Below are 26,357 nucleotides of genomic sequence, written 5' to 3' on the forward strand. Positions count from 1 at the left end.
GGTGGCAGTGAGCGTGCACATCTCTGGGGCTGACAGGGAGCGTGCAAGGCTGCCAGTGAGCGTGCAAGGCTCCAGGGATGACAGTGAGTGTGCAAGGCTGGGGGGTGAGTGTGCAAGGCTGGCAGTGAGCGTGCACATCTCTGGGGCTGACAGGGAGCGTGCAAGGCTCAGGGACGAGTGTGCAAGGCTCTGGGGGTGACAGTGAGCGTGCAAGGCTCTGGGGGTGACAGGGAGTGTGCAAGGCTCACAGGGAGCGTGCAAGGCTCTGGGGGGTGAGGGTGAGCGTGCACAGCTTGGGGCTGAGTGTGCATGGCTGGCAGTCAGCATGCAAGGCTCTAAGGGTGAGTGTGCAGGGCTTTGGGGGTGAAAGTGAGTGTGCACAGCTCGAGGGGTGAGTGTGCATGGCTGGCGACGAGCGTGCAAGGCTCTAGGGGTGGCAGGGAGCGTGCAAGGCTCTGGAGACGAGCGTGCCGGGGCTTGGGGGAGCGAGCGTGCACGGCTGCAGTGTGCATGGCTTCGCAGGTGAGTGTGCACGGCCGGAGGCGGGAGGGTGAGCGTGCACGGCAGTGGGGCTGAGCGTGAGCGTGCAAGGCTGGGGGTGAGCGTGCAAGGCCTGGGGTGGGGAGGACAGACCATGGCTCAGGGGTGAGTGTGAGCGTGCATGGCCCAGAGCAAGCGTGTATGGCCTGGGATGAGTGTGCAAGGCTCCAGGGGTGAGTGTGCAAGGCTCCAGGGGTGAGTGTGCAAGACTCCAGGGTGAGCTGAATCGTGCATGACCCAGGGTGAGCGTGAGAGTGCAAGGCAAAGGGTGAATGTGCAAGGCTCCAGGGGTGAGTGTGCAAGACCCAGGGGTGAGCGTGCAAGACCGAGAGTGAGCGTGCAAGGCCGAGGGTGAGTGTGCAAGGCTCTGTGGTGAGCGTGAGTGTGCAGGGCCTAGCGTGCCCCTAGCCCACGTGTGACTCCCCCCATCCCCATCCCACTCTCGTGCCCCCCCCTGCCCCGTGACCCGTCGTGCACGTGGCACACGCGTGTGCGAGGCGTGCGGGGATGCGGCCGGGGTCCGGTTCCCCCCCGGGCGCCCCTGGGCCTCGCAGGGGGCCCCCGGGGCAGCTCTAGGGCCGGGCAGGCGCCATGTGGGGCCCCCCCCAGCCCGGCCCCCCCTGGGCGCTGCGGGGCACCCTGGGGCCCCCCCCCGGCACCCGCCTCAGCCTGGAGGGCGGCAGCAGGACCGTGGCCGGTAGGAACCGGGGGGGGGGGGAAACGGGGGGGGGGGGCTCGGGGGGGACCAGGGCTGAGGGGACCCCAAGACTGGGGACAGAGATCGGGGGATTGGGGGTGGGGGGGAGGGTTAGGGATATATATGGGGGGGGGGGTGGGAGTTTGGGGGACCCCACAGCTGGAGTTAAGGGGATATTGGGGGGGGGGGGCGACAGATGGCAGATTTGGGGGGGGGGGACAGAATTAAGGGAACCCCAAGGTCAGGGCAGAATTAAGGGATGTTGCGGGGGGGGGGAGCAGATGGCACATTTGGGGGGGGGGGCAGAATTAGGGGGACCCCAAGGTTGGGGAGAGATTCTGGAGGGGGGGGGCTGGGGGCAGGCAGGGTTAAGGGGATGTCTGGGGGGCAGAATTAGGGGGGGGCAGAATTAAGGGGATATCCGGGGGGCAGAATTAGAGGGGGGCAGAGTTTGGGGGACTCCCAGAGCCAGGGGCAGAACTAAGGGGATTTCGGGGGGGACACAGATTTTGGAGGGTCTCGGGGGGGGGGGGAGGTAGAGTTTGAGGGGGCCTCAAGGAGGGGGGAGATTTGGGAACCTCAAGGCCAGGGGCAAAGTTAAGGGGATATTTTGGGGGGGGGGAGGCAGAGTTTGGGGGACCCCAGAAGCACAGGGACGTCCCTTGTTTCCGGGGCGGGGGGGTAGGTAGTGACGGGGGGGGTGACGTCGGTGATAGGGGGGAGGGACGGGGGGAGGGGCAGAGGAATGGGGGAGGGGGCGAGGGCACCCCGGGGGCTGCTGGGACGTGGGAGGAGGGGGGATTGAGGGGGGAGGCCCTTAGGGCCCCCCCGGCACTTGGGTGACCCCCTGTCCCCCCATACCCTTCCCAGGATGCCTGGGTCCCCCCCTAAAATCCTCCCCGGATGCCTGGGTGTCCCCCCCCAGGACGCCTGGGTCCCCCCCAAATCCTTCCTGGATGCCTGGATTCCCCCACCCAAGTCACCTGGCTCCCCCCAAATCCTCCCTGGATTCCTGAGTCCCCCCCCAAGATACCTGCCCCCCCCCCCCAGGATGCATAAGTCCCCCCCAAATCCCCCCTGGACACCTGGGTCCCCCCTGCCACTGCCCTGCAGCACCCAGACAGTGGAGGGGGGGGATGTGGGGGTCCTCCCCCTTGTCCCCGCTGTCATCTGAGGTACCTGTGTGTCGTCCCCCCCCGCCATGTTTCCCCCCCCCCCCCCCCAGATTACCACGGCGGCCGCTCCCGCAGGAAGAGTGTCCCCGGGGGGAAGCAGTACAGCATCAACATGGACGCCCCGCCCGCCCCCCCCTTCCGGCCCTCGGTGAGCACACGCCTGTCGTCACGGTTACCCTCATCCCGCACACGCTTGTCATCATGGTTACCCTCATCCTGAACACGCTTGTCATCACGGTTACCCTCATCCTGAACACGCCTATTGTCATGATTACTGTGGTCCTGCACACACCTGTCGTCATGGTTACGCTCATCCTGTACACGCCTGTCGTCATGGTTACCATCATCCCGCACACATCTGTTGCCGTCGTCATCCTGTGTATTGTTGAGGTTGGGCTGGTCCTGTCCATGCCTGTTGCCGTGGTTACTGTGGTCCTGCACATGCTTGTTGCCATGGCTACCGTGGTCCTGCACACTCTTGTCATGTTTACACTGCCCTGCACATGTGTGTTGTCATGGTTACGCAATCTTGCACATGTGTGTTGTGGTCCTGCACATGCATGTTGCCATGGTTACTCTCACCTGGGACATGCTTGTTGCCAAGGTTACCCTGTTCTGCACACGTATGTTGCCATGGTTACCTTGGCGCTGCACACATCCCAACATGATTACCCTGGTCCCATGTTGCTCCTGCACACGTATGTTGTCATGGTTATCCCACAACCATGTCTCCATGGTTACTGCGGTCCTGCACACGCGTGTCCTCATGGTTGTCCTGGTTCTGCATGTGTGTGTTGCCATGGCCACCTTGGTCCTACATACATGTTGCCATGGTTACCTGGGCCCTGCCCATGCACACATCACTGTAGTTACTGTGGCTATGCACATGCCTGTTGCCATGGTTACCGTGGTCCTGCCCACTGGGTGACCCTGCTCCCATGTCACCACAGTCCCCCCCTCCCTGCACACACATGTTGCCATGGTTACCCAGATCCCGCATCCCCATGGTTATCCCTGCTCCTCCACTTCTGTTGCCGTGGTAACCTCATCCTATGCTCCCCATTGCCATGGTAACCCCAGCCTGTGGTACCCGTTGCCACGGTAACCCCAGTCCTATGCTGCCTGTCACCATGGTAACCCCGGCCTGTGGTACCCATTGCCATGGCAATGCTGCTCCTGTGCCACCCATTGCCATGGTAACCCTGGCTCTCTGCTCTCCATTGCCATGGTAACCCCGGTCCTATGCTGCCCATCACCATGGTAACCGTGGTCTGTGGTACCCGTCGCCATGGTAACCCCCGTCCTAGGCTCTCCATTGCCATGGTAACACCAGTCCTAGGCTCCCCATCGCCATAGTAACCCCTGTCCTATGCTGCCTGTCGCCATGGTAACCCTGGGCCTGTGGTACCCATTGCCATGGTAACCCAAGTCCTAGGCTCCCCATCGCCATGGTAACGCCGGGCCTGTGGTCCCCATCGCTGTGATTACCACATCCATCCCCACGGCCTCCGCGGTCCCCTGGTCCCCCTGGACCCCGGCCCTCCCCCCGTCCCCAGTCCCCTCCTGCCCCCCCGGCCCCCCCGGCCGTCCTGGCCCCCCCCTCAGCCGCCTGTACCCCAGCAAGGCTTCCTGAGCCGCCGCCTGAAGAGCTCCATCAAGCGCACCAAGAGCCAGCCCAAGCTCGACCGCACCAGCAGCTTCCGGCAGATCCTGCCCCGCTTCCGCAGCGCCGACCACGACAGGTGGGGACAGCACGGGGACACCCCGGGGACACCCCCAGGGACGGTGTGGGGGTACCCATGGAGGCGTGGGGATGCTCTGGGTGTGAAGGAGGTGGAGGGTTGAAGGTGACATGAGGACAGTCCTGCGCAGGTGGCACCAGGGTGGTTGTGGGGACAGTCCTGGTGCTCAAGTGGCATCGGGTCAGGTTTGGGGACAGTCTTGGTCTCTGGGTGACACCAAGCTGGGGATGGGAACGGTCCTGCTGCCCAGGTGGCACCGGGGTAACATGGGGACAATCCTTCCCAGGTGGCACCAGGGTGAAGATAGGGACAGTCCTGGTTTTTGAGTGTCCCCAAGCTGGGGATGGGGACAGTCCTGCTGCCCAGGTGGCCCCGAGTCAGATTTGGAGACTCTCCTGCCCAGGTGGCACCAGGATGGACAGTCCTGCTGCCCAGGTGGCATGAGAATGGATGTAGGGACAGTCCTGCCCAGGTGGCACCGGGATGGGGATGGGGACAGTCCTGCTGCCCAGAGGACACCAGGATGGACATGGGGACAGTCCTGTTCCCCAGGTGATGCCAGGTCAGGTTTGGGGATGGTCCTGTTGTCCAGGTGGCACCGGGTCAGGCATGGGGACAGTCCTGTTCCCCCGTGTCCCCAGGCTGGGCACGGGGATGTCCCCATTTCCTGAATGTCCCCATTTCCTGAATGTCCCCAGGCTCAGTGCAGGGGTGGCTGATCCGAGTGTCCTCCATCCGGACACTGGATGGGGCAGGTCCCCACTGGCCCCATTCCCATGTGTCTCCAATGTCCCCGCTGTCCCCAGTGTCCCCATATGGGACACTGTCCCCCAGTGTCCCCACTGTCCCCATGTGGGGCAGGTCCCCCCATCCCCATTGTCCCCATTTGGGGCAGGTCTACAGTGTCCCCGATGTCCCCCTGTGAGGCAGGTCCCCGCTGTCCCCATGTGGAGCAAGTCCCCCCTGTCCCAAATGTCACTGTATGGGGCAGGTCCCCAGTGTCTCCACTGTCCCCCTGTGAGGCAGGTCCCCGCTGTCCCCATTTGGGGCAGGTCGCCAGTGTCCCCATGTGTGGCAGGTCCCCCCTGTCCCCATGTGTGACAGGTCCCCAGTGTCCCCAGCTGGGGCAGGCCCCCCCCACCCCTGCCAGGCGGGTCCCTGCGGTGCCCCCCCGCCCCGCCTTGGGGACACGTTGGGGACCGGGTGGCTGGGCGGGTGGCTGGGCAGGTGGCAGGCGGTGCTGGCGCCGTTTATAGCCGGAGCCGGTGGGTGGGAGCCGCCTCGGGATCCGGGCTGGCACCCAGCCCGGCGTCACTGTCACCGTCACCAGCGCCGCGGATGGGGTACGGTCCCCTGTCCCCGGGGAAGGGGGGGAGAGGGGGGTCCCATGTCCTCGGTGTCCCCTGGGGATGTCCCTTGTCCACAGGAAGATGGTCCCCGAGGGATGGGGTCTCCTGTCTCTATGTCCCCTGGGGCCGTTCCCAAGGAGATCTCTGATCTCCAGGGAGATCCCTTGTCCCCTGGGATGTCCCTTGTCCCCAGGAGATGGTCCCCAGGGGTCTCTCTTCCCCGGGATGTCCCTTGTCCCCGGGCAGGTGCTCCCTGGGCTCAGGGGGTGGAGGGTGTCTCCTGTCCCCAAGGGGATCCCTTGTCCCTTTCCCCAGCTGACACGGGTCCTCAGTGCTCCAGGGGACCCTTGTCTCCGGGGGGAATGTCCCTTGTCCCCTTAATCCTGGGTGGTCCCCAAGGGGAGGCATGGTGTCCCTTGTCCCCTGTCCACAAGGAGTGTCCCTGAGGTGTCCACTGTCCCCAGCAGCACCTCTTGTCCCCTACCCTCGACGGGTCCCTTGAGAGGGGGATGTTCCTTGTCCTCTGTCCCTTGGGATGTCCCCTGGAAAATGTCCCTTGTCCCCAGGGGGATGCCCGGAGGGGGTCCTTTGTCCATTGGGATGTCCCCTGCGGGGGGGGGGGTCCCTTGTCCCCACGGGGAGGGGGTGCCCGCTTGCCGGGGTATTTTTAGCGTCGCCGCCCCCGCCACGCTGGGTGCCGGTGACACGGTGCTGGTGACGGCAGCCGGGAGCGGTGGCCGCGGGGACGGGGACGGGGACGTGGCGGGGCCGCTGCTTACGCAGCCCCGGGGCTAAATATAGCACCCGGGGGCGGCTCACCTGCGGCGGCTGCCGAGTGCCGGGGGGGGCGCACGCCCGGGTCCCCTCTTTTGGGGGGGGCACAATGTCTGGTTCCCCTGTTTTGGGGAGCCCAGGCGCCTGGGTCCCCCGTTTTGGGGGGGTGGGGGGTGTGTGTGGCTGACACCTGCTTTCCCTCTGTTTTGAGGGGGGGAGTCCCCCCAAAAGAGCCTGGGGCTTTTGCCTGGGTCCCCCCTTGGAGGTGACGCCCGGGGTGTTGCCCGAGTCTTTTTCAGCTGGGGCGGGGCGGGGGGGGGGTGTTCCCTGGACAGCTGGGTCACCCGGGGAGGTGACACACTGGGGGTTTGGGGTGGGGGGGTCTCTCCTGGGTGCCCCCTCCATGTCCCCTCCCGTTCTTCCCCCCCCCAGCCCTGACTCTGTCTCTCTCTGTCCGTCCCGGCGCCGCGGACGCGTCCCCAGGTCCCGCGCGGATGCCCCAGGTACCCCCCCTCCACCCCCCCACCGCCACCGTCACCCCCCGCTCGCATGCCACCGCCCCCCTCCACCCCCTGGGCACCTCCCCTCCCCCTCTTCACCCCCCCCGCCCCGACACTTCCCCCCGAGCGTCCCCCCCGCGTCCCCACAGGGCCCGGCTGATGCAGAGCTTCAAGGAGTCGCACTCCCACGAGTCCCTGCTGAGCCCCAGCAGCGCGGCCGAAGCGCTGGAGCTCAACCTGGATGAGGACTCCATCATCAAGGCGGTCCACAGCAGCATCCTGGGCCAGGAGTTCTGCTTCGAGGTAAGGTGCATAGACCTTCTCGTCACTCTCCCCCAGCCATCACTGTGTTGGCCCTTCACCGTTGTCTGTCACCCGCAGGTGACCACGGCCTCGGGGACCAAGTGCTTTGCCTGCCGCTCGGCCGCAGAGAGGGACAAGTGGATCGAGAACCTGCAGAGGGCAGTGAAGCCCAACAAGGTGAGGAGGTGATCAGCAGGTAGGGGGGTGTCAACTGGTGGGGCTGGAGCTGGTCAAGTGGTGGGGATGGAGATGGTCAAGTGGTGGGGATAGGGATGGCCAAGTGGTGGGGATGGAGATGGTCAACTGGTGGGCATGGTCAAATGGTGGGGATGGGAATGGTCAGCTGGTAGGGATGGTCAATTGGTGGGGATGGGAATGGTCAACTGGTGGGGATGGGAATGGTCAACTGGTGGGGATGGTCAGTTGGTGGGGATGGGAATGGTCAGCTGGTAGGGATGGTCAACTGGTGGGGATGGGAATGGTCAGCTGGTAGGGATGGTCAGCTGGTGGGGATGGGAATGGTCAGCTGGTAGGGATGGTCAATTGGTGGGGATGGGAATGGTCAACTGGTGGGGATGGGAATGGTCAACTGGTGGGGATGGTCAGTTGGTGGGGATGGGAATGGTCAACTGGTGGGGATGGGAATGGTCAGCTGGTGGGGATGGGAATGGTCAGCTGGTAGGGATGGTCAATTGGTGGGGATGGGAATGGTCAACTGGTGGGGATGGGAATGGTCAGCTGGTGGGGATGGGAATGGTCAGCTGGTAGGGATGGTCAATTGGTGGGGATGGGAATGGTCAACTGGTGGGGATGGGAATGGTCAACTGGTGGGGATGGTCAGTTGGTGGGGATGGGAATGGTCAGCTGGTAGGGATGGTCAACTGGTGGGGATGGGAATGGTCAACTGGTGGGGATGGGAATGGTCAGCTGGTGGGGATGGGAATGGTCAGCTGGTAGGGATGGTCAATTGGTGGGGATGGGAATGGTCAACTGGTGGGGATGGGAATGGTCAGCTGGTAGGGATGGTCAATTGGTGGGGATGGGAATGGTCAGCTGGTGGGGATGGTCAGTTGGTGGGGATGGGAATGGTCAACTGGTGGGGATGGGAATGGTCAAGTGGTAGGCGTAGTCAATTGGTGGGGGTGAGTGTGGTCAGCTGTTAGGGATGGAGACAGCCAACTGGTACAGATGAGGATGGTCAGTTGGTGGGGATGGGGATGTTTAACTGGTGGGGATGGAGATTGTCAGCTGGTAGAGAAGGGGTTGGTTACCTGGTGGAGATGGTGAAATAAGATGGTCAGCTGCTGGGTATTGTCAACTGGTGGGCATTGTTAACTGGTGGGCATAGGGATGGTCACTGGCGGGGGTGGAGATGGCCACCTGATGGGGATGGAGGTTTCCAGGGGTCACCCTGGCTCCTGGAGTCACTGTGCCCTGGGGTCACCGGCCCTGGTGGCTGAGACTGTCCCTTTGGGGTCATCCCTGCCCCAGGGTCACTGTCCCCATCTGCCCCTACCCTCAGCTCTTCCTGCCCCTGTCTGTCCCACCACCCGGGGTCCCCCCGTGCCCCACATCTTCCCCCAAGCTGTCCTCACCCCAGCTGTCCCCGCATCCCCTGCTGACCTCCTTCCCTCCCACCCCTCCGCAGGACAACAGCCGGCGGGTGGACAATGTCCTGAAGTTGTGGGTGATCGAGGCGCGAGACCTTCCCCCCAAGAAGCGCTACTACTGCGAGCTGTGCCTGGATGACATGCTCTATGCCCGCACCACCAGCAAGGCCCGCACCGACAATGTCTTCTGGGGAGAACATTTTGAGTTCAACAACCTGCCGGCCGTCCGCACCATCCGCCTGCACCTCTACAAGGACACCGACAAGAAACGCAAGAAGGACAAGAGTAACTACGTGGGGATGGTGAGCATCCCCATCGCCAGCGTCACCGGCCGGCACTTCGCCGAGCAGTGGTATCCGCTCAGCCAACCCAGCGGCAGCAAGAGCAAGGCGGGTTGTCCCGCTCTACGTGTCAAGAGCCGCTTCCAGACCATGAGCATCCTCCCCATGGAGCTCTACAAGGAGTTCGCTGAGTACGTCACCAACAATTACCGGATGCTCTGTGCCGTCTTGGAGCCCGTGCTCAGCGTCAAGAGCAAGGAGGAGGTGGCCTGCGCCTTGGTGCACATCCTGCAGAGCACCGGCAAGGCTAAGGTGGGGGGCTGGGGGGTGGGGAGGGGTGGGACAGGGTGGGGTGGAGGTGGGGTGGAGGATTGAGGAGGGAGGGAGGGAGAGATGGATGGAGGGAGGGATGGGAGGGAGGGAGGGAGGGAGGGAGGATGGATGACGGAAAGAGGATGTATGGATGGGTGGAGGATGGATGGATGATGAGTGGAGAATGGTGGATGGATGGTAGATGGAGGATGGATGGATGGGTGGATGGAAGATGGATGGGTGGATGGATGGATGGATGGATGGAAGATGGATGGATGGGTGGATGGATGGATGGATGGATGAAAGATGGACAGATGGATGATGGATGGACAGACGGAGGAGGATGGACAGACACATGGGAGATGGAGGGTTGGATGGAGGATTGAGGATGGATGAAAGATGGATGGAGGACACATGGAGAATGGATGGATGGAATAGAATGGAGAGACAGATGGGGGATGGATGGAGAAGGGATAGAGGACAGATGGAGGATGGATGAAGGACAGACATGGAGGATGGATGGAAAGATGGAGGATGGATGGATGGATGGATGGAAGGTGGATGGATGATAGATGGGTGGAGGATGGATAGAAGATGGATGGGTAGAAAATGGACAGAGATGGATGGATGGATGGATGGATGGATGGATGGATGGATGGATGGAGTGTGGGTAGGTGGTGGATGGAGGATGCATGGACAGAAGAGGCACAGAGGGTGGGCTGGGCCAGCCTGGCTGGGCTGCTGGGGCGCAGGCAGGTGTTGGGCTGCCCTGACGGCCGTGGGCAGGACTTCCTGTCGGACATGGCCATGACGGAGGTGGATCGCTTCATGGACCGGGAGCACCTGATCTTTCGGGAAAACACCCTCGCCACGAAAGCCATAGAGGAGTACCTGAAACTCATCGGCCAGAAATACCTCAAGGATGCCATTGGTGAGCTCCACCGGCACTGGGGGGGTCCCCATCATGGCCAGGGGTCCCCATCATGGCCAGGGTCCCATCGACATGGCTGTGGGACACTGGGTGGTCCTCACACATGGCCATGTCCTCGTTGGTATGGCCGTGGGATGGTTAGTGGTCTTTTCTCATGGCCACATCCCCATTGGCATCACCATGGGATGTTGGGTGGTCCCTTCTTGTGGTCATGGGACAGTTAGGTGGTCCCCTCTCATGGCTGTGTCCCCATTGTTATGCCCCCGTTGGTGTGGCCAGGGGATGGCTGGGTGGTCCTTTCTCATGGCCATGTCTCCATTGAGGTGGTCTGGCTATGGGACAATTGGGTGGTCCCCAGCCCCTGTTCATTTCCAGGTCATGAGATGGTTGGGTGGTCCCTTCTCATGGCCATGACCCCATCGGCCTGGCTATGGGACAATGGGGTGGGCCCTGGTCCCCTCTGATGTCCCTGTCCCCATGCAGGCGAGTTCATCCGGGCGCTGTATGAGTCGGAGGAGAACTGCGAGGTTGACCCCATGAAGTGCTCGGCCTCCACCTTGGCTGATCACCAGGCCAACCTCCGCATGTGCTGCGAGCTCGCCCTCTGCAAGGTGGTCAACTCGCACTGGTGAGTCCTCGGGGCTGGGGACCTCCTCTGGCATCCCCACCGCGGGTCCCTGACCGTGTCCCCCCACCCCACGCAGCGTGTTCCCACGGGAGCTGAAGGAGGTCTTTGCCTCGTGGCGGCTGCGATGTGCTGAGCGGGGCCGTGAGGACATCGCCGACCGGTTGATCAGCGCCTCGCTCTTCCTGCGGTTCCTCTGCCCCGCCGTGATGTCCCCCAGCCTCTTCGGCCTCATGCAGGAGTACCCTGACGAGCAGACTGCCCGCACCCTCACCCTCATCGCCAAGGTCATCCAGAACCTGGCCAACTTCACCAAGTGAGCGCCCCGAGAGGAGGAGGGAGGGGCAGTGGTGGATAAACAGTGGTTCGGTGGAGGGATGGTGGAGGACTCAGGTGGGAGGGGAGGAGAATGGAGGGAAGGTGGGTCTGGATGGGTGGATTCATGGGTGGATGGAGAGTAGACAGATGGATGAGTTGATGGATGGACAGAAGATGGATATATGGACAAAAGGTGGATGGATGAGTTGACGGATGAGTTGGAAGGGAGATGGACAGTTGGAGATAAGATGGTTGGATGAGTTGATAGATGATGGGTGTAAGATGGATAGATGAGTTGATGGATGATGGACAGAAGGTGGAGGGATGAGTTGATGAATGGACAAAAGACAGAATGGATGGATGAGCTGGCAAATGGGCAGAAGATGGATGAGTGTATGAATGGGCAGAAGGTGTAGGAATGAGTTGATGGAGGGACAGAAGATGGATAGCTAGAAAATGGATGGATGATTTAATGGATGGAGGGATGGATGAGTTGGTGGACAGATGAGTGTAGAAGATGAACAGAAGATGGATGAGTTGAGGGAGGATGGTGGAAGACGAGTGAGTTGATGGGTGGGTGAGGTGGTGGATGGAGGGAAGAAGGATGAACAGAAGATGGCTAGATGGATAATGGTGGGGGGATAACTTGATAGACGGATGGATGAGTTTGGCGGGCAGAATATGGACAGATGAATCCGATGGATGAGTTTGGTGGGCAGAAGGATGAATGGATGGATTTATGGATGGAAGGAAGGAAGATGGATGCACGGATGAGCTGGTGGGTAGATGGATGGAGAACAAACGCATGGCAGAGCTGGATGAAGGCCAGCTGTGGCTTTACAAAGGGATGCCTGGAAGCTGGAGGGATGGAGGGTGGCAGGCAAGGCTGTCATGGAGGGCCACCAGCCACTGAGGAGGCCAGCACAGGCCCCACTGAGTGCCTGTCCACAGGTTTGGCAGCAAAGAGGAGTACATGGCCTTCATGAATGAGTTCCTGGAGCTGGAGTGGACCAGCATGCAACAGTTCCTCTATGAGATCTCCAACCTGGACACCCTTACCAACAGCACCAGCTTTGAGGGCTACATTGACCTGGGCCGTGAGCTCTCCACCCTGCATGCCCTCCTCTGGGAGGTCATGTCTCAGCTCAGCAAGGTACCCCGGTCACCTGGGACCCCTGTGGTAGGGGGATCGCCTGGGTCCTCTCCTGGGTGGTGATCAGGAGCTTGGACACCAAGGTTCTCCCCAGGGGAGGTTTTGGGGTCCTGGACATCTGGGTGCCCCTGGATGGACATTTTGGGTCTCATCCACCCCTGCCCCCAAGGGGAGGTCATTGGAGTCCCAACCCCTTGTGTCCCACCATGGGAGGTCATTGGCGTCCTATCCATTCAGGTCCCACCATGGGAGGCCACTGGGGTCCTATCCACCTGTGCCTTTCCAGGGGTGGTCATTGGGGTCCCAGGACTCTGTGTCCCACCACGGGAGGTCATTGGGGTCCCATCCACCTGTGCCTTTCCAGGGGTGGTCATTGGGGTCCCAGGACTCTGTGTCCCACCACGGGAGGTCATTGGGGTCCCATCCATCCATGTCCACCCAGGGAAGGTTATTGGGGTCCCGTCCACTCCTGGGCCCAAGGGAAGGTCATTGGGGTCCCAGCCCCTCTCATCCCACCAGGGGAGGTTACTGGGGTGCTGGGGGCTGGGGTGGGGATGCCTGGCTGACCTGCCCCCCAGGAGGCCCTGCTGAAGCTGGGCCCGCTGCCCCGGCTGCTGACGGACATCAGTGTGGCCCTGCGCAATCCTCACCTGCAGCGGCAGCCGAGCCAGGGGGAACGGCTGCCCCCCAAGGGGCTGGTGCTGCGGGGGCCCTCCACTGACCTCCAGCCCTACCTCGTCCGCGACCTCAACAGGTGGGGACCCCCAAGAACGCCCCTGTGTCCCACCACATCCCCATGGTACCCCCATCCCCATGGCACCTCCACATCCTCATGGTACCTCCACATGCCCATGGTACCTCCTCCACATTCTGCCCCATGTCCACCCCACTGTGTCTCCCCATGTCACCGTGGTGTCACCTGGGGTGTCTGCCCACTCCCTGCGAGTCCCTTTCCTCATCTGCTCTCTGCCCCTGCAGCTCGGTTGACCTCCAGTCCTACATGGTGCGGGGCCTCAACAGGTGGGTGATGGGGACGAGATGGGGACAGGGGTGGGGATGGCATGAGGATGATGATGGGATGGGGATGGGATGATGAGATGGAGATGGAGATGGTGATGGGATAGGGATAGGGATAGGGATAGGGATAGGGATAGGGATAGGGATAGGGATAGGGATAGGGATAGGGATAGGGATGGGGTGGGGACAGGGATGGGACTGGGAAAGGGATGAGGATGGGATGATGAGATGGAGATGGAGATGGTGATAGGATAGGGATAGGGATGGGGTGGGGACAGGGATGGGACTGGGACAGGGATGAGGATTAGGATGGGAAAGTGAGATGAAGATGGGGATGAGGATAGGGAGGGAGATGGAGATCGGGATGGATATGAGGATGGAGATGAGGATGGAGATGAAATACAGTTGGGGACAGGAATGGGGATGGGGATGGGAATGGAGATGGAGATGAAGGGGATAGGGATGGGGTTGGGGATGAGGATGGTTTGGGATGGGAATGAAATGAGGTTGGGATGAGGATGGAGATGGGGATGGAGATGGAGGTTGGGATGAGGATGGAGATGGGGATGGAGATGGAGATTGGGATGGGGTTGAGGATGAGGATGAAACAGGGTTGGGGTGATGATGGAGATAGAGATGGGCTTGGGGATGAGGATGGAGATGGGGCTGGGATGGAGATGGAGATGGGGATGCAGCTGAAACCAGCATGGGGACCTTGCCGGAGGTCCCAGCCCCTCCTTAACCCCCATCTCCCCCAGCTCCATGGACATGCCCCGCCTGCCCTCCCCACCGCAGGAGAAGGGGCCGCAGGAGGTGCTGGTCCTGAGCCGCCCCCCCCTGGCCCGCTCCTCCCCCGCCTACTGCACCAGCAGCTCCGACCTGACGGAGCCCGAGGGGGGCCGGGGGGCTCTGGGGGTGGGCAAGAGCGTTTCCATGCTGGACCTTCAAGATGGCCGTGTTGACAGCATCCCTAGTTTGCCCGCCGAGCTGCTCGCCGCCGGTGGTCCAGCCCCAGGCGGGGCTGGAGGGGGGCTGCGTCCCGGCCGCCTCTCCCAAGGCAGCGCCTCCAGCCTGGCCCCCCCTCGCCTGGGGGTCCCCGAGCCGGGGGGGCCGCAGTTGCGGGTCCCCCTCTCCTTCCAGAACCCCCTTTTTCATTTGGCGGCCGATGGACCCTTGCGGGGACCCGAGCCGGGGGGTGAGGGGGCCTTCGCCCCCCCCCTGCACGGGTACAGCAAGAGCGAGGAGCTGGCGGCACCCCCCCCCAAGCACATCACCCACAGCCACAGCTACAGCGATGAGTTTGCCCGGCCGGGGGGAGACTTCAGCCGGCGGCAGCTCTCCCTGCAGGACAGCCTGGCCCCCCCCCAGATCACCATTGGGGCCCCCCCGCCCCCCACCCCTCGGGGAACCCGGGCGGGGAAAGGTGGGGGGGCAGGGCCGGCAGCCCTGGGGGTGCCCTCCAAGCCACGGCCAGCCAGCGGGAACCTGCTGGCGTCCCCTGAACCGTCGTACGGACCCCCCCGCTCCCGGCAGCCCTCTCTGGCCAAGGAGGCATCGGTGGCCGGGATGAAGCCACCGGTCACCAAGCAGGTGGGGGGGACACAAGGGACTCAGGGTATGGTGGGGATGGAGGGACATGGTGGGGATGGAGGACATGGGGGCTGTGAGGGACATGGAGGATATGGGGGCCATGGGGCATGGTGGGGATGGAGGGACATGGTGGGGCTGGGGGACATGATGGGCATGGAGGACATGGGGACATGGTGGGGATGGGGGACATGATGGGGACGGGGGACATGATGGGAACGTGGGGTCTATGAGGGACATGGAGGATATGGGGGGCCATGTGGCATGGTGGGGATGGAGGACATGGGGACATGGTGGGGATGGATGGAGGGACATAGTGGGTATGGAGGACATGGGGACATGCTAGAGATGGGGGACCATGGAAGGTAAGGGGACCATGGGGGCCATGGGGCACGGTGGGGCTGGAGGACATGATGGTTGTAGGGGCCATGGAGGATATGGGGGCATGGTAGGGATGGAGGACATGGGGAACATGGGGACATGGTGGGGACATGGGGGCTGTGGAAGACATGGGGACATGATGGAGTTGGAGGACATGGAGGACATGGGGACACAAGGACATGGTAGGAACATGAGTGTCATGGGAAACATGAAGGATATGGGGGACAGGGGGACAATGGGGATGTAAAGGGACATGGGGACGTGATGGGGACATGGAGAAACATGGGGATATAGGGGACATGGTGGGGGTAGGGGATGATGTAGGGATGGAGGACATTGGGGACATGAGGGTCATGGAGATATGGGGACGTGGTGGGGATGGGGACACAGAGGGACATTGTGGGGGACTCTGTGGGGACATGGGGGGACATGCAGGACAGGGGGACATGGCAGAGATGGGTGGACACGGTAAGGCTGTGGGCAGACGTGGGGCCACAGCAGGGACACGCTGTGGGGATGAGAGGCACCAAGCCTGTCCTTGTGTCCCCACCATGTCCCCCCCACCCCCAGGCCTCGCAGACGCCGTCAACGCTGAACCCAGTGATGCCGGCGGCGGAGCGCACGGTGGCCTGGGTGTCCAACATGCCGCACCTCTCGGCCGACATCGAGAGCTCCCACATCGAGCGCGAGGAGTACAAGCTCAAGGAGTACTCCAAGTCCATGGACGAGAGCCGGCTGGACCGGGTAGGGACCACTGACGGACCCAGGCGTCCAGGGCTGGGGTTGGTGTAGGGGGCCCAGGGACCCAGGCGTCAGGGCTCCAGGAGATGACTTTGATGGACCCCAGATCCCAGAGACACAAGTGTCCAGGCCCCAGGAGATGACCCTGATGGACCTAAGAGTCCAGGCTCCAGGAGGTGACCCTGATGGACCCAGCTGTCCAGGTCCTAGGGGGTGACCCTAGTGGACCCCAGGTCCGGAGGACCCAGGTGTTCAGGCCCTAGGAGATGATGCTGATGGACCCAGGTGTCTAGGCCCCAGGAAATTACCCTGATGGATCCAAGGTCTCAGCCATCCATGTCCCAGGGGATGACCCTGATGAACCCCAAGTCCTGGGGATCCAGGTGTCCAGCCCCAGGAGATGACCCTGGTGGACCCAGGTGATGACCCTGATGGACCCAGTTGTCCAAGCTCCAGGAGGTGACCCTGATGGACCCAGGTCCTGAGGACCCAGATGTCCTGGTCCCAGGGGATGACCCTGATGGACCCAGGTGTGCAGACACCACTTGCGGTGGAAACCAAGGTGTCCATGCATCACTTTCAGGCCTACACAGGTGTCCAGGTGTCACCGTGGTGGGGACCCAGGTGTCTGGGCATTACCACGGGTGGTCCCAGGTAGTTTGGGTGTCATCTTTGTGGGGATCCAGGTGTTCGGTCATGTCCATGGTAGGGACCCAGGTGTTTGGCTGTCACCATGGTGGGGACCCAGATGTTCAACTGTCACCATGGGTAGTCCCAGGTGTTTTGGTGTCATCTTGGTGGGGACCTAGATATTGAGTTGTGACCATGGCAGTCACCTAGGTGTCTGGGCATCACCATTGGGAGAACCTTGGTGTCTGGGTGTCACCATGGTGGGAACCCAGGTGTTTGGGCATCACCGTGGTGGCAATCCAGGTGTCCAGGTGTCACCATGGGTGGTCCCAGGTGTCACCATGGATGGTCCCAGGTGTTTGGGTGTCACCATGGTGCAGACTGAGGTATCCAGGTGTCACCACAGGCAGCCCAAGGTGTTGGGGTGTCAACTTGGTGGGACCTAGACATTTGGTCGTGACCATGGTGGAGACTCAGGTGTTCAGGTGTCCCCGTTGGGGACAGGCATTTGGCGGTGGTGGTGGGACTGGGGCGGCTGGTGCCGTCCCCCTGCAGTGTGGGTTGTGTCAGGTGAAGGAGTACGAGGAGGAGATCCACTCGCTGAAGGAGCGGCTGCACATGTCCAACCGCAAGCTGGAGGAGTACGAGCGGCGCCTGGTGTCGCAGGAGGAGCAGACGAGCCGCATCCTGCTGCAGTACCAGCACCGCCTGGAGCAAAGCGAGAAGCGCCTGCGGCAGCAGCAGGCTGAGAAGGACTCCCAGATCAAGAGCATCATCGGCAGGTGAGGGAGGGACCCGGCCCCGGGGACAGCGAGGGGACACCGGGGACGCTGGGGGGATGGGAGGGACGGTGAGGGGTCATGGAGGGACGTGAGGGAGATGGGGCACAGGAGGACGTGAGGGACAGGGAGGACATGGGGACACAGAGGGATGTGAGGGACATAGTGGGACAGGGAGGACATGGGGACACAGAAGGACATGAGGGACATAGATGGACATGAAGGACATGAGGATATAGATGGACATGGAGGACATGAGGACATAGAGGAACATGGAGGATACGGGGACACAGAGGAACATGGGGACACAGAAGGACTTGGAGGCAATAGATGGACAGGGAGGACATGGGGACACCAGGACATGGGGACATAGGAGGACACGAGGGACATAGTGGGACAGGGAGGACATGAGGATATAGATGAACATGGAGGACATGAGGGACACAGAGGAACATGGAGGATACGGGGACACAGAGGGACACGGGGACACGAAGACATAGAAGGACTTGGAAGCAATAGGTGGTCATGGAGGATACGGGGACACAGAGGGACACGGGGACACAGAGGGACATGAAGACATAGAAGGACTTGGAAGCAATAGATGGTCATGGAGGGCATGGGAACACAGAGGGACATGGGGACGCAGAAGGACTTGGAGACAATAGATGGACATGGAGGACATGAGGACACAGGGACATGGGGACGCAGAAGAACATGAAGACACAGAGGGATGTGGGACATAGTAGGACATGGGGACACAGAGGGACACGGGGCACAGAAGGACATGAGGGACATAGTGGGACAGGGAGGACATGGGGACACAGAGGGACATGGGGAACACGAGGAAGATAGAGGGACATGGAGGATATGGGGACACGGGGTACATAGAGGGAGACGGGGACACAAGGACATGGGGATACTTGGACACAGCAGGACAAGGGGGTGCCCCCTCATGTCCCTGCATGTCCCCGGGGCCACTGGCTGCCCCCAGCCCAGCCTGTCCCCACCATGTCCCTGTGCGTCCCCAGGGTGTCCCTGGGGGTGACAGCCTGTCCCTGGGGATGGGCAGTGTCAACTTGGGGGTGTCCCTGGGGTGCCCCTATGTGTCCTTGGGGAGAGTGACAGAGGGTCCTCGGGTGGGTGTCCCCAAGGGGTGTCCCCATCACCGAAGCTGTCCCTGAGGGTGTCCCCATGACTTGTGGTTGCCCCAATGTCCTTGTCATGTCCCCATGACCTGGGGTGTCCCTGGGTTGTCCCCATGTCCTTGGGGTGTCCCCATGACCTGGGGTGGCCCTGGGGGTAGCCCCATGACCCCAGTGAAGCCTGGCCCCGGGGGTGGGAAGGTGTCCCTGGGGTGTGTCCCTTTGACCTGGGGTGTCCCTGGGTGTCCCGGAGGGATGGCAGGGTGTCCCCATGGGTGTCCCCATGACCTGGTGTGTCCCTGGGGTTGTCCCCACGTCCTTGGGGTATCCCTGGGGGTGTCCCCACGACCCTGGTGAAGCCTGGCCCCCAGGTGGTGTCCCCGGGGGGTGTCCCCAGGGGTGTCCCCATGACCCGAGATGTCCCTGGGGTTGTTCCTATGACCTGGGGTGTCCCTGGGGTTGTCCCCACGTCCTTGGGGTATCCCTGGGGGTGTCCCCACGACCCTGGTGAAGCCTGGCCCCCAGGTGGTGTCCCCGGGGGGTGTCCCCAGGGGTGTCCCCATGACCCGAGATGTCCCTGGGGTTGTTCCTATGACCTGGGGTGTCCCTGGGGTTGTCCCCATATCCTTGGGGTGTCCCTGGGGGTGTCCCCTTGACCCCGGTGAAGCCTGGCCCCCGGGTGGTGTCCCCAGGGGCGTCCCCGGGGGTGGCAGCGGGACCCCGGGGGGTGTCCCCGTGTCCCCCGGGGTGCCCCCCCGGGGGTGGCAGCGTGACCCCGGTGAAGCCTGGCCCCGCAGGCTGATGCTGGTGGAGCAGGAGCTGCGCAGGGATCACTTGGGCGCCCACGACCCCCCCGAGGGCCGGCGGCGGCTGCTCGACGCTCAGGTGGAAATTACAATGTCATTGCTCTGCTCCGTGTGACATCGGCCATCCCACGCCGCGCTGGGGGCGGGGCCCGGGGGGGGGGGGGAAAAACACACACGGGGTGGGGTGGTGGTGGTACCCATGGGGGGGTGTGGGCACCCATGGGGAGTGATATGGGCACCCCAAGGGGGGTTATTGGGGAGTCTGTGGGCACCCATGGGGGGGTTATTGGCATCCCTGGAGGGAAGGGGTGGGGGGTGGGGGCATGTGTCGGGGGGGAATATGGGCACTCCAAGGGGGGGTTATTGGGGGGGTCTGTGGGTGCCCACGGGGGATTATTGGCATCCCTGGAGGGAAGGGGGGGGGGCTGGGGGCACCCATTGGTGGGGGGTTATGGGCACACATGGGGGGGACTATGGGCACCCTTTGGGGGTGGTATTGGGGGGGTGTGTCTGTGGGTGCCCCTGGGGGGTTATTGGCATCCCTTGAGGGTTGGGGGGCTGGGGGCACCCATGGGGGGGTCTATGGGCACCCTGGGGGGGAGGTATTTGGGTTCTATGGGTATCCATTGGTGGGGCTGTGGTTACCCCAAGGGGGCTTATGCTGGGGGTGGGGGAGGTGGTACTGGGGGGCTGTGGGAACCCGTTGTGGGGGGTATTGGCACCCGTGGGGGGGTATTGAGGATCTATGGGCAGCCCTGGGGTGGGGGGGCCCCCCTTGGGGTGGGGTGGGGGAGCTATGGACACCCCTGGGGGGATATGGGCAGCTCTGGGAGGGAGGGGCACTCCTGGGGGGTATTGGCAACCCTTGGGGGGGGGTACTGGGGGACACTGGGCAGTGCTTGGGGGGGGGGGGGTATAAGCATCCCTGGGGAGGGTTTATTGGTGCCCCTCAAGGGGATATTGGGGGGGAGGGGCTTGGCATCTCTGCAGGGGGGGAATACAGGGGGCTGTGGGCATCTCTTGGGGGGGATTGGTGGGGGAGGGGCTACGGTCACCTATGGGGGATGTAGGGGGACGGGGCCATCCCTAGAGGGGACAAGGGGTTGGCTGGGGGGAGAGATGGTGGCCCCTGGGGGGATATGGTCACTTCAGGGGGGGCACAAGGGGACAGAGCCATCCCTGAGAGGGACAGAGGGACCCATGGGAGGGGTTGGGGGGGCAGGGCCATCCCTGGGGGGGGACAGGAGGGGACCCCTGGGGTGGGCACAGTCACACCTGGGGGGACAGAAGAACCCCAGGGGGCGACACAGCCACCCCTGGGGGGGACAGGGCCACCCCCAGTGGGGATCTGGTGACCCACAGGGGGATTTGGGGGGGACAGGACCACCCCTGAGGGGACATGGTCACCCCTGGGGGGGAGGACAGGGCCATCCCCAGTGGGGACAAGGCCACCCCTGGGGGGCACCTGGGTACCCCTCTGGGGGACAGGGCCACTCCAAGGGGTGCACAGTCACCCCTGGGGGGGGACATGGCCACCCCTGGGGGGAGGCAGGGCCACCCCAGGGGGGACAAAGTGACCCCCGGGGGAGCACAGGACCATCCCCAGTGGGGACAGGGCCACTCCTGGGGGGACAAAGTGACCCCCAGGGCAGACAGGGCCACCCCTGGGGGGCCCAGAGCCACCCCGGTGGGGACAGGGCCACCCCTGGGGGGACAACGGTCACCCCCAGGGGGGACAGGGCCACCTCCAGGGAGGACCCTGATGGACATGGGGGGATGTGACAGGGCCACAGGCCCCCTCCCCCCCTTCCTTCCCAGCCTGGGACAGGGCCACCAACGTGTCCCCAAGGCCACCTTCCCCCCACCAAGTGACGGAGCCGGTGACGGACCCCCTCCTTGGCTTGGGGTCACCCCCAGCCACCTCAGGGCCATCCCCCGTCCCCCAAGGCCACCAAGGGGACACAGCGTGTCCCTGAGCCCTCCCTCCCCTAGCCCCCCCAGATCCCCCTGCGGGGACGAGCGTGTCCCCCCGCGGTGGCCCTGACCCCCGTGTCTCTCTTCGTCCTAGCTGTCCGTCAGGTAGCGCGGGCCAGCCCTGCCATTGTCACGGGACCCTCGGCCTCCGGTGACACGCCAGGTGGGTCCTCCTGTCCCCGTCCCTGTCTCCAACCCCCTCCCCCCTAGGTAGCGCCCAGGGGACATTGGGGAACCCTTGGGGACACCACAGTGGAGTGTCCCCCATGTTCCTCCTGTGTCCTCGTGTCCCTCAGGGACACTGGGAACCCTTGGGGACATGGATCCAGGAGTTCCCCGAGACCTTCTTGTGTCCCCATGTCCCTCAGGGACACTGGGAATCCTTAGGGTCATGGATCTACATGTCCCTATGTCCCTTCTGTGTCCCCCAGGGACACTGGGAACCCCTGGGGACATTGATCCAGGATGTCTCCATGTCCCTCTTATGTCCCCCAGGGACACTGAGGACCCTTAGGGACACACAATGCTGGGGTGTCCCCATGTCCTCTGGACACCAGGAACCCTTGGAGACACAGATCTAGGGTCACCCATGTCTTTCTTGTGCCCCTATGTCCCCTGAGGGACACTGGGAAACCTTTAAGGACATGGATCTGAGGTGTCCCCCTGTCCCCTGGGGACACTGGGAAACCCTTGGGGACATGGATCCATGGTGTCCCCATGACTCTCTTGTGTCCCCATGTCCCTCCAGGACACTGGGAACCCTTAGGGACACAGCTCTGGAGTGTCCTCATGTCCCCAGGACAGCGGGTACCTTTGGGGACATGGATTCAGAGTAGTCCCCTGTCCCTTCTGTATCTCCATGTCCCCCAGGGACACTGGGAAACCCTTAAGGACATGGATCTGTAGTGTCCCCATGTCCCCTTAGGACACTGGGGAACCCAAGAGGACACGGATCCAGGTGTCCCTATGGTCCCTTTTGTGTCTTCATGTTTCCCTGGTGACACTGGGAGCCCTTGCGGACATGGATTTCAGATGTCCTCATGTTCCCAGGACACTGGGAAATTCCTGGGGACATGGACGTTGATATGTCCCCATGTCTCTCTTGTGTCCCTGTGTCCCCTATGGACATTTGGAACCCTTGAAGACATGGATCCAGGGTGTTTCCATGTCTCGCTTGTGTCCCCATGTCACCCCAAGGACAATGGGGAACTGGATGTAGAGTGGCCCCATGTCCCTCAGGGACACAGGGAATCCGTTAGGGACAAAGATCTGAGGTGTCCCCAGGACACTGGGAACCCTTGGGGACATGGAGCCAAGATGTTCCCATGTTCTTCTGGTGTCTCCATGTTCCCCCATGGGCTTTGGGGACCCACAGGGACATGGATCCATGTGTCCACATGTCCCTCTTGTGTCCTCATGTCCCTCAGGGACACTGGGAACCTGGATCCGCATGTCCCTCTTGTGTCCCCATGTCCCTTGGGGACACTGGGAACCCTTGGGGACATGGATCCAGGGGGTTCCCATGTCCTTCTCTTGTCTCTCTCTCCCCCTGGGGACATGTCCTCCAGGTGTCCCCATGTCCCTCCTGTGTCCTAGTAGGACCTTGTCCCCTCCCTGGCACCCTCCATCCCAATCTGTCCCAGAGGATATGGATTTGGGATGTCCCCATGTCCTTCCCCTGTTCCATGTCCCCCCAGCACGCCTGTGACACAGATCCAGTGTGTCCCTGTCCCTCCTGTGTGGTGGCCAGGACATGCCATGGGGACATCCTGGTCCCCTCTTGCTGTCCCTTAAGCCCTGTCAGTCCCAGGGGACATGGATCCTGGCTGTCCCCATGTCCCCCAGGGACACTGGGAATCCCTGGGGATGTGGACCCAAGGTGCCCCATGTCCCGCTTGTGTCCCCATGTCCCTCCTGTGTCCCCACATACCTCATGGACACTGGGAACCCTTGGGGACATGGATCCAGGGTGTCCCCATGTCGCTCCTGTGTCCTCATGTCCCTCAGGAACACTGGGAACCCTTTGAGACATGGATCCTGGTGTCCCCATGTCCCTTCTGTGTCCCCCAGGGATACTGGAAACCCCTGGGGACATGGATCCAGGTGTCCCCATGTCCCCCTTGGGCACATGGACCTGGGGTGTCCCCATGTCCCCTTGGGGCCACCAAGGAGCCCTTGCAGCCACGGCTCTGGGCTGTCCCTGTCCTGCTTATGTCCCCCATGGGGGTGACAACAGTGGGGACAGCAGTGTCACCATCCCCTCTGGGGGTTGCCAGGTTGGGGAGGGGGGTCTGGGGGGGCCACCCACCGTCCCCCAGCGCTGGCGCCCGCCGTCACCCGCCTCGTCTCCATCCTCGTGTCTCGTGTCCGTCCCCATCTCACCTCACCCGGGCTGGGGGGGGTGGAATGTGACACGCGCGTCCCTGTGCCATGTCCTGTCTGGGAGGAGGGGGGGGGTCACAGGGCTGGGATGGGGACATTTTGGGGGGTGGGGGGTGGGGTACTGGCAGCGCTGGAGGGTCCCACCGAGCCACCGCAGGTGAGTGACGCGCCGGGTCGGGGGGGGGTGTGTGGTATGGGATGGGGGTTGGGTGGGGGGGGGTGGCTTGGGGACAGTTGGGGACATTTGTGGACGTGGTGGGGGGGGGAACGGGGGGGGTGAATGAGCCCCCTCGGTACCTTGCAGGAGAGGCAGCTTTCCGCCGTGGGTGCAGCAGACCCGGGTGTGAGCTGGGCCGGGGGGGTCCCCGGGCGGCCCCCGCCTCCGCCCCCGCCACCCCCGATCACGGCCAACGGCGAGCTGCGCGGCCCCGCTGCTGAGCACTAGCCCCCGCCCCGGGGGCCACCGGGACCCCCCCAACCCCCCGCCCCGGGGCTGGTGGCGGCCCCCGGAGACCCCCGGGGAAGAGGAGGCGGAGGGGAGGGGGGGGGGGGGAACACCCCTCCTCCCTCCCACCTCGGCCTCGTGCAACACGGGGAGACCCCTCGTGCGAGGGGAGAGAGGAGACCTCGTACGACGGCGCCTCATGGGATGGGAGCTGGGAGGCCTCGTGCAACAGCTCCTCCTCGTGCAAGGGCTCCTTGTGCAATGGCTTCTTGTGTGACTGCTCCTCGTGTGACAGCTCTTCGTGCGACAGGAGCCAGGAGGCCTTGTGCGACAGCTCCTCCTCGTGCAAGGGCTCCTCGTGCAACCACTCCTTATATGATAGCTCCTTGTGCGACAGCTCCTCATTCAACAGGAGCAGGGCGGCCTCGTGCAAGGGCTCTTCATGCAATGGCTCCTCGTGCAACAGGAGCAAGAAGGTCTCGTACAAGGGCTCCTTGTGCAACAGGAGCATGGAGACCTCACGCAAGGGCTCCTCGTGTGATGGGAGCAGGGAGGCCTCGTGCAAGGGCATCTTGTGCACCAGCACCTCGTGTGACGGGAGCAGGGAGGCCTCATGCAACAGCTCCTCCTGCGATTGCATCTCAGGCAAGGGGAGCAGGGCGGCCTCGTGCAACAACTCCTCGTGCAACAACTCCTCGTGCAACAACTCCTCGTGCGATGGGACCAAGGAGGCCTCGTGCAGTGGCTCCTCGTGCACTGGGACAAGGGGTGGCCTCATACATCGGCTCCTTGTACATCGGGTCCTTGTGCAATGGGGGTGGAGAGGCTTCCGTGCATCGGCTCCTCGTGCAACAGCTCCTTGTGCACTGGGACTGGGGCGACCTCGTGCACCAGGAGCAGGACGACCTTGTGCACTGGGAGCGGCGCAGCCTCGTGCATCACCTCCTTGTGCACCGGGACTTGGGGGCGGGGGGGGCGGAGCGGGACCCCCTCATGCATCAGGATCATGGTGGCCTTGTGCAAGGGGATTGGGGCGGCCTCATGCAATGGCTTCTTGTGCTCCAGGACCGGGCATCCCTCGTGCGGCACCTCCCCGTGCACCAGGACCAGACCTCCCCGTGGCATCACCTCCCTGTGCACCAGGACCAGGCCAGCCCCCCCCTCTGCCCCCTGCCGACCTCCCATCCCCCCTTTTCCTTGTGCATCACCCTCCTTGCACCAGGACCGGACCTTCCCCCTCCTGCATCAGCTCCTCGTGCATCACCACCCCTCGTGCACCAGCCTTCCCCGCGCACTGGCACCGGACCTTTCCCTTGTGCATCATGTTTCCCCCTCCCACCCATGTGCACCGGCCTCCTCGTGCACCAGCACCAGACACCCCCCTCGTGCATCGCCTCCCTCGTGCACCAGGACCGGAGCTCCCCGTGCGACACCTCCCCATGCAGCAGCACCTCCCTGGCACGGGCACCACGCTGGGGACCCCCTTTTCCTCCCCCTCCCCCCTTCTCTTTTCCTCGTGCATCGTCTCTCGTGCATCGCACACCCACCCCGTGCACCAGGAGCCGCAGGACCCCCCCCTGCGTGTCCAGCTCCCTTGTGCAGCGGCCTCGTCGGGCACCGCCACCGGGGCATCACTGTGCACCAGGACCGGGGTGTCACCGTGCATCGGGAGCGGGATGTCCTCGTGCAACACCAGCCTCATGCACCAGGACCGAGGGGGCGTCTCCGTGCACCATCATCCTTGTGCGCCAGCATTGGAGTGTCCCCGTGCACCACTGGTCTCATGCAATGGCACTGGGGTGTCCTCGTGCACCAGGACTGGGGTGTCCCTGTGCACCATCGTCCTCGTGCAACAGCATCAGGTTGTCCCTGTGCACCAGGACTGGGGTGTCCCCATGCAATGGCACCAAGGTGTCCCCGTGCAGCACCAGCCTCATGCACCAGGACCAGAGGCGTCTCTGTGCACCACTGGCTTCGTGGGGCAGCATCGGGGTGTCCCTGTGCAATGGCACCAGATTGTCACCGTGCACCACCATCCTTGTGCGACAGCATCAGGGCATCTCCGTGCACCACCGGCCTCGTGCAATGGCACCAGGGTGTCCCCGTGCACCAGGACTGGGGTGTCCCTTGTCCCCCTCCATATGTCAGGACGGGGCTACCTCC

The 26,357-nt window shown here is 63.1% G+C and overlaps 2 protein-coding genes across 2 annotated transcripts in view; one reads left to right on the forward strand and one right to left on the reverse strand.

The window, feature by feature from the left end:
* The window catches only part of LOC141476098 (kinesin-like protein KIFC1), a 7,441-nt gene extending 5,001 nt beyond the window's left edge, over positions 1-2,440 (reverse strand). Inside the window, 1 exon segment of the mRNA XM_074164700.1 lies at positions 2,417-2,440. Coding sequence (XP_074020801.1) covers positions 2,417-2,440 — 24 coding nt within the window.
* A 27-nt stretch (positions 2,441-2,467) lies between these two features.
* Positions 2,468-24,096, forward strand: SYNGAP1 (synaptic Ras GTPase activating protein 1). Its single transcript, XM_074164701.1, has 16 exons — positions 2,468-2,560; positions 4,033-4,154; positions 6,927-7,080; positions 7,159-7,257; positions 8,729-9,283; positions 10,070-10,214; positions 10,698-10,842; positions 10,919-11,155; positions 12,109-12,310; positions 12,889-13,064; positions 13,289-13,330; positions 14,086-14,917; positions 15,866-16,039; positions 17,237-17,448; positions 19,385-19,486; positions 24,054-24,096. Exons 1-16 carry the CDS (start codon positions 2,525-2,527, stop codon positions 24,094-24,096), a joined length of 3,276 nt encoding a protein of 1,091 aa, XP_074020802.1. The 5' UTR covers positions 2,468-2,524.
* The last annotated feature ends 2,261 nt before the right edge of the window (positions 24,097-26,357 follow it).

Source organism: Numenius arquata, chromosome 28, assembly GCF_964106895.1.
Source record: "Numenius arquata chromosome 28, bNumArq3.hap1.1, whole genome shotgun sequence".
Classification (NCBI taxonomy): Eukaryota; Metazoa; Chordata; class Aves; order Charadriiformes; family Scolopacidae; genus Numenius; species Numenius arquata.

Excerpts from the sequence above, each read along its gene's own strand:
- SYNGAP1 (XM_074164701.1), top strand. The coding sequence starts at position 2,525 with ATGGACGCCCCGCCCGCCCCCCCCTTCCGGCCCTCG. Across the intron at positions 7,081-7,158 it reads GCCAGGAGTTCTGCTTCGAG|GTGACCACGGCCTCGGGGAC; the intron begins GTAAGGTGCATA and ends TGTCACCCGCAG. Across the intron at positions 17,449-19,384 it reads ATCAAGAGCATCATCGGCAG|GCTGATGCTGGTGGAGCAGG; the intron begins GTGAGGGAGGGA and ends CTGGCCCCGCAG.